At 39.6% G+C, this 17339-nt stretch overlaps 1 protein-coding gene across 3 annotated transcripts in view; it reads left to right on the forward strand.

Annotated features, from left to right (window-relative positions):
* Positions 1-17339, forward strand: part of PTPRA (protein tyrosine phosphatase receptor type A) — a 173582-nt gene that overhangs the window by 133918 nt on the left and 22325 nt on the right. For 2 of the 3 annotated variants that reach the window (XM_055346171.1, XM_055346181.1), the window contains 5 exons: positions 6577-6667; positions 7611-7687; positions 11795-11831; positions 15859-15956; positions 17101-17220. In XM_055346171.1, coding sequence (XP_055202146.1) covers positions 6577-6667; positions 7611-7687; positions 11795-11831; positions 15859-15956; positions 17101-17220 — 423 coding nt within the window. Of the gene's footprint in view, positions 1-2303; positions 2398-6576; positions 6668-7610; positions 7688-11794; positions 11832-15858; positions 15957-17100; positions 17221-17339 lie in introns of all 3 variants that reach the window. The other variant, XM_055346191.1, reaches the window with a different exon arrangement.

Consider the following 17339-nt stretch of genomic DNA (forward strand, 5'->3'; position numbering starts at 1 on the left):
CAAATATGTATTTGTACAAGGTTGTTGATTACAGCATTATTTATAATATCAAAGAAAATAAAATGAGAAGCAAAAATCTGTCAAATAGCAGATTGGCTAAATGATTTCTTGCATCTGTTACAAAATTCTATACTACCATTAAAATAAATGTGTTTCTCTAGGTCTCTAAGTCATTGTTGTGGGAGAAAAGACATTGCAGAGACTATACAATGTATAATCCTCCTTTTAAAACAATACTTTAAAAAAAATAAAAATAAAAAAAAAATAAATAAAACAATACTTTTTTTACATTTCTTTTTTTTAAGTAATCTCTACACCTAACGTGGGGCTCAAACTCACAACTCCAAGATCAAGAGTCGCATGCTCCACCAACTGAGCCACCATGTGTCCCCCAAAATACTTTAAAGTCTGGAAGAATACTGTGAGCTATGAGCAGTGGCTTCTCTACAAGGGGGTAGAGGAATAGAGGACATGAGAGACATGATAGGGAACTTTTGACTTTTTACTGAATTATTTGACATATATTTATTTATTTATTTTACTTTTAATAAGCATATTCTTTTCATAGCATGTTAAAAAGCAAAGTTTTTTAAAATGGGAAATGAAACTAATGGAGCTCATCTTTAACATAATATCCACTGTACTTTAATGTTTAATGGATTTATAGCATGTAGAATAAAGAGTTAATGTCCCCAACGTGAGCTGTGCCAGGAGGCTTGTGATCAAAGAATATCACTAAATGGGAAGTTGTTCTGGAGAAAAATTGGACCATAGAGGTGAACAGCTGAAGGAATAATAAGCATAGGACATGACAGCTGTTTTCAGATATTTAACAGGCTAAAAGGAGAGTGTTTAGCATTTCTGTGAAGTCCCACGATGGTTGAAAGTTGCAGGCGATGGGGATCCCTGGGTGGTGCAGCGGTTTGGCGCCTGCCTTTGGCCCAGGGCGCGATCCTGGAGACCCGGGATCGAGTCCCACGTCGGGTTCCCGGTGCGTGGAGCCTGCTTCTCCCTCTGCCTGTGTCTCTGCCTCTCTCTCTCATTCTGTGTGACTATCATAAATAAATAAAAATTAAAAAAAAAAAAAAAAAGAAAGTTGCAGGCAATGGCCTTCATCCTAGAGTTATAAAATGGAATATTTTTATTGATCAGCTTTTGTCTTAGAAGCATTGAGTTTATCTAAAAGAAACACTTTGAAAAGTCACTTATTGAGGTTCCCTAAAGCATGTTCAAGGTTAAAAAAAAAAAAGCAAAATTCAGTTAGCTCGAGAAGAAGGGGATAGGTGACAGAGAAGAGAGGGAAGAGTGGAGACAGTGAGATGGTCCAAATCTATGCATTGCAAGAGTGACACCCTCCCCCCCTGCAAGTCTGTGTCGTTGTAGAGACAGCTTAGTTCTCGGACTTCCAGGTGGAGAAGCATGTGTGTGTAATTTTTTGACAGAACTGTGTGGCATCTGAGAGAGAGGGAGGTAAAATAGCCTCTACATTGATGAGTTGTCCCTAAATAAATGAATGAGAGCCAAAGGCCTATGGGAATCAGCAGAAACTGTGTCAGGGTCTTTGGAATTCAGTAGTCCAGGAAATTGGAAATTAATTTAATTGGAATTAAATTAAATTCCATGGGACCGAGAAGGCTTCAGCTGACCTCTGGGTTTTCCATCAGTCGGTACAAGGGAAATGTGTTTCTGGGTGTTGGGTCCTTCTAAACAGAACTTTCTAAGATGTAATGAAGTGCCTTAAAAGGGAATAGATTCCAGAGTGCTCAGGCACTGATGACTACCAGGTTAGAGTGTTTGCAGGGGAATTCGGATTTAGAAGAGAATGAAACCCAGCATTGGACTGGAGATCTTAGCACAATGAGGCAAGAAAAGAAAGGTATTAAGGATTAGAGAGGAAGAAATAAAATATACATTTTTTTTTTTACAGAGGATAATATTGTCCTTGGAGAAATCCAAGTACTCATCAGATAAATTATTAGAATTAAAAAGTTACTTTAGCAAGGTTGATAGATTTTTAAAAAAATAGCATAAAAATTAATGCATTTCTATACATGAGCCACAATCAGAAAATCTAATAATTTTTAGAAGATGCCATCTAAAATGTAGAGTACTTAGGAATAAATTTAACAAAATATTTGCGAAATCTTTGGAAAGAAAAAATTATAAAAATGTTTGAAGACATTAAAAAGCCCAAACTCATGAAGAGTAAGATCAGTGGATTAGAAGGCTCAGTATTGTAAAGATGTCAATTCTCCCCAAACTGATATATAGATTCAATGCAATTCCAATAAAAATCCCAACAGGTTTTTTGTGGAACTTGACAAGCTGATTCTAAAATTTATATGGAGGAGAAAAGATTCAAGAATAGCCAAGACATTCCTGAAGAAGAAGAACAAGGTGAGGAGACCTGCCTTACCAGATATAAAGAGTTATTATAAAATTAAGACAGTTTTGTATTGGCACTGGGATAGATGGATTGACCATTGGAACAGAATAGCCCTAAGGCCGATTCATGTGTGAGTGGAAACCAATTTATGGCAGAAATGCTGTGGCAGTTTTGGTGGGGGAAAGGATGGTCTTTACAATGAGTAGTGCTGGGACAGTTGGGTAACCCTATGGGAAGAAATGAAATTAAATTCTTGTTTCATACCAAACAAAAAATTGGTCCCAGTTGGTATAGACACTGAAATTTAAAAAACAAAACAGCGAAACATAAAGACAATAATAGAGGGAAATATACTTATGATCTCACAGCAAAAAAGGATTTAAGATTTAAAATATTGACAAAAGGAAAGATCAATCAACTTGACTCCATAAATAAAATATGATAAAGGAAATGAAATGGCAGGCCACAAACTTAGTAAAATGTATTTGTAACACTTGTACTGACAAAGGATGAGTATATATAAAGAATATATAAAGAACTCCCACAAATTAATAAGAAAATAAGCAATCCAGTTGAAAAATAGGGGAAACACTTGACTAGGTACTTCACAGAAGAGGGAACCCTGTTGACCAGTAAACAATGATGGTGAATCTCATTAGTAATCAGAAATGTAAATTAAACCTACATTTGATATATTGAAAGTCTGAAAGTAGCAAATGTTGGTGAAGATCCAACTGGAATATTTTATATTGCTGATGAAAGTATGAATTTGTACAACTATCACAAAAAACTGTTTGACCTTATCTGGAAAGGTTAGATTCTCATACTTGAAGTGATTGTACATGTGCATGAGGAAACACATGCAAATTAGTGTTCAGAGCAGGATTGTTAACTGTAAACAACCCAAATATTCATCAGTAGTAGAATGGATAAATAAATGTTGGTATGGTCTTAAAACAGAGTGCTACAGAGTAGTCGAAGTAAATGAACTTTGGCTACCTAGTAGAATAGCCTGAATGAACCTTCAGAATATAATGTTGGGCAAGAAAAAAAGTCACACTTGATTACACTTCCACTTTTATAAAAAAAAAAATAGACTGAACAAAGAGTATGTATATTGTTTGAGGATACAAAATGTATGGGATACAAATAAAGTAATGTGATGATAACACAAAATTCTAAGTTTACTTGTGGGAGTTAAAAAAAAAGGATAGGAAGAGGAAGGGCCCAAAGAGAACTTCTAAGTTAAATTGTGTGATGGATATCCTTCTTTTTTTTTTTTTTTTACAAATGTAGACTTTGAAAAACAATTTTTTTTTTGAAAAACAATTTTTTAAAAAAAACCTGACATTAAAAAAAAATGATTTCATACTTAGCTTTGTCCCCAGTAAAGGCTTAAGCAAGGGATGAAATGGTCTTTGATGCCACCTAGTGTTCCTAGAGATTTTAACATCTGGTAGCCTTCTGCGTCAAGCTGCTTGCACCTAGCTCTGTGAGCTAGATTTTTCAGAATAGAAAATAAAAGAGTAGGGTTCACTTTGTTTCTATCCCTGCCATAGGCTCTTCAGTCTGACCCTTTGCATGTACCACCAAGTTCTCTTGGGCAGGCTTCTTTGTTTTCTTTTGCCAAACAGTGGTTCCTGTTTCTTCCTGACTCTCCTTTTAGGGGTCTCAGCCTGGCTGGAGACCCTAGTTTTCCTTCACATTGACTATGGGGAGCTAGGAATGCTGATAGGACTATGAGGTATAGTCATTGTCATAACTGACCCCCGAGGACTATTTTCAAGAGTCTTGCTATCACTACTTCTGCTCTACGTCGTTTTAGACAAGGGTGTACAGGAAAAATAATTCCTCTGGCTTAGTCATGAGAGCTTTAAAAACTTGTGTCTCATCCTGTCCTGTATCAGGGTGGAAACCTGTGGAAATATAGCTTGTCTGGAAGAAGGCAAAGCAAAAGTAAACTGAGAAATTCCAGTCTTAAGTGAGGTCTCTGTTTCATGTGTAAGAGTCCAGCCCAGGAAACTCCCTTTTCCCCTTTATATATTGGCAGCATAGGGTCCAACCAATTGCCTCTCTCAGTAAAATGACATGCAGAACCTGCAGCATTTTAACTCTGAAAAGAAACTCTCCTGAGTAAGTGAAGGCAGATGGACTATGAGACCTTGAGTCCTCTTAGGGTCTTTGACTTTAATTTCTCCTACCATGATCTTGCTCATTCCCAGGAAGTGTATTTGCTCCCTTCTTAAAGTTTTTGCATCTACCTAGAAAAATAAGTTGCTTTTAGGCTAGCATTTCTTTTATTTAATGATACATTTTTTTTATTGTCAAAGCTAGAAACCTGAGAGTCATCCTTTATTTCCTTTATCTCTTTCTCTCCCCAGCCCACTTTCCTTTCATACCATATCTGATTCTTTCTAACTCTAAAATGTATGTCAGATGCATCTTTCCTTATACCATCATCCTTCTGTTCTCCTATTCTTACTCTCCTCCTGGTCCCTTTCCCACATAGCAGCCAGAGTGGTTCTTTAATATGTAAACTGGATAACAGTTGAAAAATTGTGAATGGTTTCCTCATGCACTTAAAATTCAAAGTCCCTGTTCAAGGACCAACATGGAATTGTGTGATCTAACTTTTCTAAGCTCCTCTTGTCCACTTCCTCTTGACATCTCCATACCCACATTGTCTACATAATACCCTCACTGACCTTCCTGTTAGCTCACAAAGCGAGGCCTTCTCCTGCTTCTGGGTCATCACAGATGCTGGTCTGTGCCTAGAATACTGTTTTCCACACTCCTTCCTCATAGAGACCTACCCTTAATCTAAATTTGGGTATTTCTTAGGCATTGTGATACTTTCTGCAATAACATTCTATTCTTTCATTGTATTTATTATGGTATGTAATTTATATTTGTTTTATTTGTTTAATGTCTTTCACTCACAAGTTTGTATTGTCCTTGAGAACAAGAACTATGTATATGATTGATTCATCACTATTTGCTCTATATTTATCCTGGAACCTAATAGGTACCTATCTATATCTGTTGAAAAAAAAAAAAAGGAAAAGTAATACATGAACCATAATTTACTTAACTGTTCCCCTACTGCTGAATACTAAGGTTGTTTTCAGTTTTGGGTCATTCCAAACAGCAATAAAGAAAAGAATGTGAACAAAGAGATTTTTATTTCTTCAGGCTAGATTCTCAGAAGTGGAGTTGCTAGGTCAGAGTATGGATCTTTTTAAGGCTCATAAAACGTACTTCCAAATCACATGTCAGGAAAGTTGTCTAGGTTGGAAATTTGAACAGTTTCCTTTTGTGCTTTCTTAATTTTAAATATATGGAACACATAAGAAAGCAGTTCAAATAATAAAGCTTAGCTTCCCACTCCTATAAAACTAGCTTACTGAATGCTTATCCTGTGCTACACATGAGATTATGGTATTTACTCCTTATATGGCAGATATTATTAACCTAGTTTTACAGATGAGGAAATGTGGTCCTAGAAGTTTAACAGATTTTCTCAACTTGATACAATCCAGAACTATCTCATGTCAAACCATTTATTTTTACCCACACACTTCCCAGTGCTAGCAAATTTACATTTGCTCCCAAACTGCTGCAGATTCAATGTCACCTCACTCAGATCTCTGCTTCTTAACTGCTGCATCCATGTGAATGTCCTCCCATCCACCTGCCCATCCTTGCTTCCTTGCCACATGATACTAGAGGCTGGGTTGTCATTCCCTTCAAGTCTCTAGAAAGGGCCTAACTCAGCTGACCATTCAGACCCCTCCTGTGTGGTTCACTCTGAGATGCTTCTCATCTTTGCATGTTGCTTAACATGGGGATAAATGGCCCATCCCTTCAGTTATGTCCCCATTCCTATTAACAGGGGTGGTCCATTTTGACCCAGCATTTAACATGTTCCTAACTACACAGTAATCAAGCTTGCTGCACTTAGAGTAACAGGAAGGGCATTCTGCCCCCTGGGGATTCTTGGTGTTAACCAGGAAGCTTGCAGGCTATTTAGAAGAGAGCCTCTCTGTGTTAGGCTCAGGTGTTCACCTGGGCCCATTTTTACCCCCAAGTAAGGGTAGAACTTGCTGTTAGATCAAGGGATGGTGGAGCATTTTGCATGTTTGGTGTTTATCCCTGTTAGTAACTTACTCTAATTTCTCTTAACCTTTCAGGCTCTCCCTGCTTGTCCTATCCAAGCCACCTGTGAAGCTGCTTCCAAGGAGGAAAACAAGGAAAAAAACCGATACGTAAACATCTTGCCTTGTGAGTGTTTATAGAGTTTCCTGGCATATGATCTGAAACTGCATCTCTAGCCAGATTTTTTGAGGGTGGAAAAAATTTTGTGGCTGATCATAGAAAGGTTGGTTATGAGAGTAGGGTCAAGCTTTTGGACTAGAAGAGCCTGTATGATCACCCATAGTAACCCAGGTGCTCATAAAGTTCAATCACGTAGCTTGACCAGGTTTTTGTGGCAGGCCTAAAGTTTCTATCTAGGTCAAGAGGAGTAGTTTTACTAGGACCAGATAGGACATGCATGATTGTTACGGTTTTTTTGTGGTACTTAGGGAAAAGAAACCCTAATATAGAGTTGTCTTTGTAACCCCTTCCCAGAGTTAGTCATTGCTAATCAGTTGATTCATAGCCTCATAATAGACATTTGTCTAAATCAGTGGTCTCCAAAATGGGGTATGTGTAATCCAGTGGGATATGTGTAATCCAGTTCAAAATGCTTGAAGTTTTTGTTTTTGTAATTGCCTTTTCAAAAAAAATTTATCCTTTAAAAAAATTTCTGGTGTATTTTTGGGTACATAATATATTAGAGACCACTATACTAGGTTTTTACAGATATTTATGTCTTATTCATGTATGAATATATGGATATTACATATATTTTTAGAATGTAATTAGCATCCTGATTACATTGCTCTGACGTGTTCCTTTTAGCAGTGTATATTGGCAGTTCATCTGTCAAGAAACAGAAGTATTCACTTTCCTTTTTTTCAGCTCCTTACTGTTTCATGTTGCGGATATATCATAATTTATTTAACTAGTCCCTGAATGACGGCTGAGACATGTCCAAATTATTGCTGTCACAAACAGCGCTACAGTGACATCTTAATACATGTGTGTCTCTGGGCACAGAGGCACAGATGTCTCAACTGGTCTGGTTGTATCATTAACTGAAACATTAATGTTTTTTTTCCAGATGATCACTCTAGAGTCCATCTGACACCAGTTGAAGGCGTTCCAGATTCTGATTACATCAATGCTTCATTCATCAATGTAAGGAACTTGATCTCTTCTCATTATTACTTTGAATGACCATTGGCTACCATCTCCTGGCTCCTTTCCAGCTGCACATTAAAATATTTCTCATTTCAGGTTTTCCCCGGGGAGTCTAATCTTTTTAAAGAGACTGAAAAAAATATTTTTTTAGATTAATTTATTGGAGAGAGAGAGCACAAGCAGAGGAGCAGAAGGCAGAGAGAGAGGGAGAAGCAGGTTCCCCACTGAGCAGTGGGGGCTCAGTAATGTAATGCGGGGGTTGATTCTGGGACTCCAAAATCATGACCTCAGCTGAAGACAGAGGCTCAACCGACTGAGCCACCTAGGCGCCCCAAGACTAAAAAAAATTTTTTTTAATTTTTATTTATTGTTTTGTTTTGTTTTGTTCTGTTTTGTTTTGTTTTAAGATTTATATATTCATCAGAGATAGAGAAGCAGAAACAGGCAGTGGGAGAAACAGGCTCCCCAAGGGGAGCCCGATGCGGGACTCGATCCCCGATCCCGGGATCATGCCCTGAGCCAAAGACAGAAGCTCAGCCGCTGAGCCACCCAGGCGTCCCTAAAAAAAAACTTTTTTAAAGATCAGATAGTTTCATATGTATTCTTATGTTTACTCTCTCATCATTCTCAGAGATTTCTCGTGCAAATCTAAATGTGTACTTTTCTGTAAGAGTCAGTGAATCCTTCATTGAGCTTACTCAGATAACTAAGAACAAAAGCAGGTCTTGCCATCTTTAGTAAAAGCAAGAGAGAACAGGATGAGAATATCTGACACCAGGTAAGTCTGGTTATGAACCAAGCCTGAGTAAAGAGCTGAAATTGGGAGGAGATTTTTTTAGTGGTGATTTAGAGAATATTTACAGAAATGGTGCAAGAGACTTAAGTATGTTTTATAAGGCTGTGTGAGGATCCAGTAAAGGAAATTTGAAAAAGATCAGAAGCTAGCAAGAGCAAGCCTGACTACTGAAGAAGAATGTGTGAAGAGAATATCAATAGAATTTGTACACCATGTTCACAGCAGCATTAGTCCCAATAGCCAACAAAAGGTAGAAGCAACACAAATGTCCCTCAGTGGATGAATAGGTAAGTAAAATGTTGTATATACATATAATGGAATATTATTCAGTCTCAAAAAAGAGGAAATTCTGACACATATGTTACAACTTTGAAGACTTGCTAAGTGAAATAAGCTAGTCACAAAACAGCTTTTTTTGAGGTATAATTCACATACCATAATTTTCACTCATTTAAAGTTTACGACTCTAGTTTTTAGTATATTCACAGATATGTACAACCCTCACTAGTCAACTTTAGAATATTTTTATCACCTCAAAGAAACTTGCACCACCTAGCTATGGCCTTTTTTTTTAAGGTTTTATTTATTTATTTGAGAGAGAGAGTGAGAGCATAAGCAGGGAGAAGGACAAGCAGACCCCTCACTGAGCAGGGAGCCTGACTCGGGGGCTCAATCCCAGGACCCCTAGATCATGACCTGAGTCAAAGTCAGATGCTTAACCGAGTCACCCAGGCACCCTGCCTCTTACTTTTTGTTCACCCCGATTAGAACCTTATTGTCCTTTTACTATCGATCCCTTTCTACCCTTGGCAACCCCTTACAAGCCCTTTTCCCCTCAAGATGGGAATCTTGAAGAAAAGTGGTACCCAGCACCATGGAGTGGTAGCAAAAGGCAGAGGAGAGTGAGACCTGTAGTTTGGAGAACACAAAGGTCCAAAAGCAAACCTGACATTGGTCACAGGAGGTGATGAAACAGTGGCAAAGTTGGCAAGTGGGCTTCCAAACTGGAGTCTTAAGAGGGACCAGTGTCTTCACTCCCTCTAAATTTAGGTCTAAGAGTAGGGTCTCTAAAACACTTCTAAAAATGTTTTTATTTTTAACGGATAGGAAGGTAGCTATCACCTGGAGCTGACCTAGGATTTCAGAATCCAAAGACATCTTAGGAACCAGGGTGCCACATGTCATCTTTCCCTTGATCATGACACAAGGAAAAGCAGTAGATTGGTCTCATTCTAGTTAAATGATATTGATTAAGCAATGCTGCCATATCACAATGTCAGCATGCATTCATAGGGTACATATGGCACACTCTTAGTTGGCACAGGAAGCACTTTGGGGCTGGGCCCTCCAACAGTGCTTTTAAACTGTTCATGGCCCACATGCTCCTGTGAGAAATTAGCAGTGCCTTCTCATGGAGCAGGGATATGACATGGCTTACCACATTCCAAGAGCTGCTCAGTTTTAATGACTAGTTACAAAAAATTAAGCTTTTCTCAGTTTCCATCTTCTAATGATTAAAAACATTTGTGGAAACTTAAATTCCCCCTCTCAGTAAAAATTTTAACAAGCTTCTTGTTACTGACTTTTTGCCCAGCTCAGGGCCTAAAGCTTTCTCCTTCTGTGCCAGGAAACAACCCTGCCCCGCTCTTGTTTGAACTAGAATAGGATGTGGCTTCTCAGACTCAAGTCCTTCCTTTATTCTGCCACTGCCTTGCAGACTTGTATTTTGCATCATCATATTGATGTGACATGGTCACATGAAGCTGCCTCCTCCCTCATTGACAATCTTATAGCTGTCTTCAAGCAGCAGAGGGTGATTTATGATCCTTAAATCAGATGATTTTTCTTTTCACTTACCTAGGACTTCTCAAGTGAACACTAAACTACATTTAAACAGTGAGGTTGAAAAGATAAATAACTAAAACAATAAAGACTGAAAAAGAAAGATATGCCAGTTGTTAGTTTCTCTGACGCTCCTTATCAAATGACATTCCCAGGCCCTTTTGCTTCTTGTCTCCCACTACTGTAATGAAGAACCCTGTTGTCTGACACTGGGAACTGTTCCACATACTCACAGGCTCTTTTCCAAAGGTTTTTGCACCTGAGTAAAGCATTATGAAGGAAAGAACCCCTTAAAAGAGAAGAAAAGAACCCCCTTTTCCTTCCTAATGTGGGCCCAGCTTCATTCCTGGATCCAACCACCACATACAGCTTCTGCCTTGGAGGGCTCTTAGCCATTAACACTAAGACCTAGGTTGTCACCTGTTGAGAAAGCATCAGAAGCAGGGTCTAGCCTAGGCCTCTGGGTGTTCTTTTTTTTTTTTTTTTTAATCCAATTAGCCAACATATAGTACATCATTAGTTTCAGATGTAGTTTTCAGTAATTCATCAGTTGAATATGACACACAGTGGTCATCACATCACGTGCCCTCCTTAATGCCTATCACCCAGTTACCCCATCCTCCCACCCACCTCCCCTCCAGTAACCCTCAGTTTGTTTCCTAGAGTTAAGAGTCTCTCATGGTTTGCCTCTCTCTCTGATTTCTTCCCATTCAGCATTCCTCCCTTCCCTCCTTTTATGGTCCTCCACACTATTTCTTATATTCCACATGTGAATGAAACCATATAATAATTGTCTTTCTCCAATTGACTTATTTCAATTAACATAATACTCTCCAGTTCCATCCACATCGACATAAATGGTGGGTATCGATCCTTTCTGATGGCTGAGTAATATTCTATTGTGTGTATATATACACCTTATCTTTTTTTTTTTTTAAGATTTTATTTATTTATTCATGAGAGACACACGGAGAGAGGCAGAGTGAGAAGCAGGCTCCATGCAGGGAGTCCGATGCAGGACTTGATCCCAGGTCTCCAGAATCATGCCTTGGGCTGAAGGCGGCGTTAAACCGCTGAGCCACCCGAGCTACCCTTATCTTTTTTATCCATTCATCTGTTGAAGGACATCTTGGCTCCTTCCACAGTTTGGCTATTGTGGAATTGATGCTATGAACATTGCAGTGCAGGTGCCCCTGCATTTCACTAGATATTTGGATGTTTTTAGACCAATGTTAATTAATAATTCACTTTGACAAGGCTACCTCAACCATGTGATCTTTGAAATCTTTGATTCCTAGTAGTCAAAGCTAATCCTTTGGAAATTTCTAGAATGGAAATCTTTTTAATTGCCTGAACCATTTCACAAGGAAGCCTTTGTTAACTGGTTGGGAGTCTGGAGAATTTCATTCCTATCCATTTTTAGTTCTCACTTTTTCTCCCTCACTTCTCTCCCACCCTGCCCTCAGGGCTACCAAGAAAAGAACAAATTCATTGCTGCACAAGGTAAAGTAATGATAATTTTTTACTTTTGGGCTTAACCATGAGTTCATTAGTGGGTTTGGATTTTTTTTTCTTCCAAATGCTAAATAGATGACTCAGAATGCAGTAACTTTTCTGTAATTACTGTCACTGAAAGAAATACAATCTGCCTTGCACATTTATAACTAAGGGCCTTCATCTTAATGACTTAGTATCTAGGGTTCCTGTTAAGTCCTTTTGTGTAGGTACATAGAAAAGACTAGAGAAGTCTACACATACACACGTAACACAGTCTAATAATGTCCTCTGTCTTGGGGCCAAATGGGAACCTTAGGTTCAAGCCAGGCTTGTCAAAGTTTGAATTTGGATTCAGTCTCCAGAGAGGGTTGGCTACCTCCCAAGTTTCTGGCTGGCTCATCTTAGAGATGAGCCAGCCAGATGATGGGTACCCCCTCATAGCAGGGACCCAGTGCCATTGTGTTATACATACTCTATACACATTTCCATAGACCCACGTTTTAACAAGTGTCCTCTACCTTTGGGATCCTAGCAAAAATGTCATGATGCTTACCGCACTACAAAGTAATTAATGTTATTATAGTCCATTAAAGCCCATTTACTTAGCCATTTAGCAAATGTTTATTGACCATCTGTTATGTGCCAGGCACTGGCCTAGGTGATAGGGATATGTAGAGGAATAAAACAGGAAATGTTTCATGCCTTTTTGGGGTCCTTAGTTGGTAGAGGACAATATTTACCAAAATTAACAGAAGTTCTGGTAAGTAGCTAGCTAGCTGTTCAGTACAATAGCCACTAGCCACAAGTGGCTATTTCAAATTAAAGTTTTAATTAAGTAAAATTTAAAATTCAGTTTCTCAATCATATTAGTCACATTTTAAGGTTTAATAGCTACATGTGGCTAGAGACTATCAGATTAGCGCACATATGAAACATTTTCATTATTGCAGAAAGTTCTATTGGACAAGTACCATTGTAGAGATTAAACAGAGTTAGGTAAAATAAGGTGGCTGAGAAAAACCTTAGATCCTTCTTGCCCTTGCAGTCTCCCACTGGAGCCTAGCCACTGCCTAACCAGGCCCTGCTTTCTCTTACCCTCTGTAGCCATCTGTCAAGTCAGATATACCCTCTGAAACCCAGCTCAGCTGCCAACCTACTTAGTGTTCCTTTTAGCACCAACAGTCATGTACAATCTCTTCCTCTCTGTATTTGCCATGGGGCCTTGTTGATGCTAAAATATTTGTTAAATTAAGGTCACCTATAATTTTCTGATGGACCGTTTCCCAGACTCCCATCCTTTTGAACCTCTCCATAATACTTCACACTCTTTGAAATTTTCCTGTTACTTCCTGACATTCAGTTCTCAGTTTTTCTCACTTTTCTAAATATTCCTTCTCTGGCTCTTATTCTTCTTTCTGCCTTCTTAAATATAGTTTCTCCCCAAATCTGTGGATGACTACTTCCTTGAAACGCCGTTCTTGTCTTTCATGGCACCATTTCTCAGTTCTGCTTCTCCATCTGCTCTTCCTTAGTCTTCCTCTCAGGCTTTTTCTATCTAAACTTGAACAGTGCTGAAGATCTCCACATTCTCTGTTTGACCTCTTCTTTTCTTCTCCCCCTCTGTATTCTCTTTGAGAGACCTCATCTAATATCCACCTCTGTTTGAGTGACTGCTGACTCTTAAACTTTTTTTTTTTTTTGACTCTTAAACTTTTTGAGCCACTTTTTCAAACTAATTTTCTACCCCATCACCTGGATACCTCCACAGATACTTCAGCATCAAAAACTAAAATATGCCTTAGGCGCGCCTGGCAGGCTTATTAGTAGAGTATGAGACTCTTGATCTCAGGGTTGTGGATTTGAGCCCCAGGTTGGGTGTAGAGGTTACTTAAAAATAAAATCTTTGTATTAAAAAAAACTCACTAAAATATGCCTCTTCTTCAGCACCCAAGTTGCTTTTTCTCCTCTATTCTCTGGCTGTCCCTGGCTGTCTCCATGACTGGAAGGCAGTCCATCTAATCAACCACACCAGATTTGGGATCATGCAGATCTCCTACCTGTTCCTTGCCCTGAATATTTGTGGTCCTCTTATTTCTTTCTCCAAAATCTCTTTGACACATGGCTTATTCCCCATTTTTCTTCCAGTTTGTTGTAGTAACCTACTGATGGATCCTCTAGGTCCCAGCCTTATTCCTTGCATTTCTTCCACCAGAATGGCCTTTCCTAATGCAAAACTCTTGTTAGGACTCATGAAAATCTTACAGTGGTTTTCCATTATGCATACATCAAGCCTTTCTTTTTTTTTAAATTTTTTAATTTTTATTTATTTATGATAGTCACGGAGAGAGAGAGAGAGAGAGAGGCAGAGACATAGGCAGAGGGAGAAGCAGGCTCCATGCACCGGGAGCCCGATGTGGGATTCGATCCCGGGTCTCCAGGATCGCGCCCTGGGCCAAAGGCAGGCGCCAAACTGCTGCGCCACCCAGGGATCCCACATCAAGCCTTTCTTAGCCTGATTTCACCCTTTAGATTCTGGTACCTTACCTGTCTTTCCAGCTCCATCACCTACCACTCCATGTACCCTGCACAATAACCTCATTGAATTCCTTACAGTCCCTAGACATCTCATGCTCTTTCTTGCTGCAATCCCCTGCACCTCTTCATGGACCATTTCTTCTCCCTATATCCCCTTTCTAAATTCTGATCCACTTCATTTACCCTAATACATGGCTCAGATGTCACCACCTCCAAGAGATTTTTCCTAACCTTGGCAGGCAGTGGAACATTCTGTCTCTGTTCATATTGTTGGCATGTGCCCATTCTGTCATTATTTGTTTTTCTTATTACTATTTTTTTATTTTTATCAAAGGGAATACAAAGTTTAAGAAAGTCAGAAAGCTATTGTAAGGCATATAAAAAGAAAGTTCTCCCCACTTTCCTCTTCACTTTTTTACTCTAATTCAACCATTTTTATCTGTTGATGACTTCTTATGATAGATGAGAATTTATTTAGTATATGTGTTGCCAAAGCAAGCACTAGATGATCATTTATTTAATCATCTTACAGACTTTCTCACACTCAGGCAGGCATGCATACATGTGTCCCTTTTCCACATTCCCCCAATAGAGTTAAATCACAATTCAGGGTTTAGGTAATATATGTTATTTATATTATTGTTACTGTACTAATATTTACCACTGAAGTATGTAGTTTGTTTTGTACAGTTTTTGGCTTTCTTTTTTTCCAAGAGTTAACAATTGCCTTTTTTTTTCTTATTTACATAGTTTTTTACATACCTAGCACTGAATTTTTCCTCCCAAACTCTCCACTAGAAGTATATATTTCCTCTCAGTACCTTCAGATATATGAGGTTTAATTTCTGTAAGTTTAATTTTTTTATCTTGGGATCCTTCTAGAACCTTCTTCCTTCAGTTCCATTCTGGATTGGTTGCCCTCTAGCCTCCATCAGAGTTATCATCCCTGAGCCTTTCCTTCACCAACACCAGGGCTTTCCATTAGCCTCTATCCTATGTTAGATCCCATTTCTTTATTTGCTCCCTCATTTTAGTTTAAAATCTTTCAGGGTCTTTTTTGGAAAAGGCTGGTTGGGATAAATTTTAAACTCTAGCCTGAGCAAGTCATCTAACATCTCTATAGCTAACAACACTCACCTTACAGTATGATAAGGAATAAATGAGATATAAAGCACTTAGCTCACTGTGTAGCCAATAGCATAGGTATTTAGTGAGCAGTTACGGTTTCCAATTCTCATCTATAAAATCCTTGGGAGACTTATCTGTGTTCTCTTTACATTTTGACAGTCTCCACCCCCCTTCACTAACTAGTGAAGTGCCTGACACAGGGTGGATGGGAAATGTTCATTGTAGGTGGGTAGATGGATAGATGGATTGGATATTTAACTGAACATGTGGGCACAGGCTTCCAAAAGTCAGGAATGAATGTTCCCAATTTCCCAGCAGATTTCTTCCCCTTGGTGTATGTTCTCCTCATCTTTGCTATTGGCTACTTTAGGACCAAAAGAAGAAACAGTGAATGATTTCTGGAGGATGATCTGGGAACAAAACACAGCCACCATTGTCATGGTGACCAATCTGAAGGAGAGAAAGGAGGTGAGTGAAGAAATTAGGTAGGTAGGCATGACCAGCAGAGGAACTCCTGTGTTTGAGCCTGGGCTGTCCATCCTTTGTGGCTCCTGTGCCAGTCATTCGTTCATCCAGGCAGAACCCAAGCCAGTGTGCTTACCAGACTTTCCTAGGGCCTGGAAATCTCAGATGAACCTCAGAGTTGTGCCTAGGGCACATTTCCTGTGTCTGTGAGTCAGACAACTCACCCTGATTTCAAAACAACCTGGAAGAAAGACTTGGGCCATTTTGCAAGGAAAAGCCACAGAGGATCTTTTTTTTCCCCTGGCCTCTCCAATCCCTTATTCTCCTGGTTTCCTCTACCTCCTCTGAGTTAGCAGCGGGAGCTATATAAACTGAGACCCTGTGGAGTACAATGGAATCTGAGGCCCTTGCCTGATCCTTGTGCAAGCAGCTTTCTGACTAGTCCTTTTCTTTTTGTGGCTGGGGCTGCCAAGTCCATGCCTGGCCAGCCCTATCACTGTGTCACAGCCAGAATGAGTCCTGAGCCCTGGATCAAGCCCCAGAGAGGAACTCCCATTCATGACAGTCTTTTCCCAGACTGGCCTTTAAGTTACCTTGATCCCCACCCTGGGGTATTAGATATGTTAATCAGCAGCGCTACAGTGCTTCGGAGGGACAGCACTAGGGCTAGGCTGTAGGTTCGTTTCCTCCGACCTGACCTCTGATTCTTGGAAGCTATTTAAGGCCCAGGCATCAGAGAAGGCATCACTCCACCCTGGTAACCCACTCATAGCAGGTTGCTGGTTCCAGGAGTTCAGACAGTCCTGTCCCTAGATCATTACTGGGGATATTGTAGAAGAGCACCTTACGTAGGTAAAGTAACTTCCAGTTTGCCCTAAACTGAGGAAACAGGTGGGAAAGAATGAGAAGTATAGGGCTGGGGCTATGTAAAAGTCAAGACATACTGCTACCAATATGGAAGCTGAGAAACTTGAAAAAAGAACAGTTAAATAAGTCCGCAGCTGACCAAAGTGAGAGAAGAGGCCTTCTCTGGGGGCTTTCTGGAGACTTCTGTCTGGGCTTTTGTGGCCCTTTCCTTCAGGTCCTTCACATACACTGAGGGCGGGGGTCTGAGGACATCAGGGGATGCATGTCTGTTCCTTTCCAGTGTAAGTGTGCCCAGTACTGGCCAGACCAAGGCTGCTGGACCTACGGGAATATCCGTGTGTCAGTAGAGGATGTGACCGTCCTGGTGGACTACACAGTGCGGAAGTTCTGCATTCAGCAGGTACTGTCTCCTACCTCATTTCTCTGCTCTTGTTTAGGATCTGCTGACACTAAGAGGGTGGAATAGACTGGGTCATCCCCCACTCTGATTTAGGGTGGTCAGGAGTCTCACTGAGTGTG

The sequence above is a fragment of the Nyctereutes procyonoides genome, unplaced genomic scaffold, assembly GCF_905146905.1.
Source record: "Nyctereutes procyonoides isolate TBG_1078 unplaced genomic scaffold, NYPRO_anot_genome, whole genome shotgun sequence".
Classification (NCBI taxonomy): domain Eukaryota; kingdom Metazoa; phylum Chordata; class Mammalia; order Carnivora; family Canidae; genus Nyctereutes; species Nyctereutes procyonoides.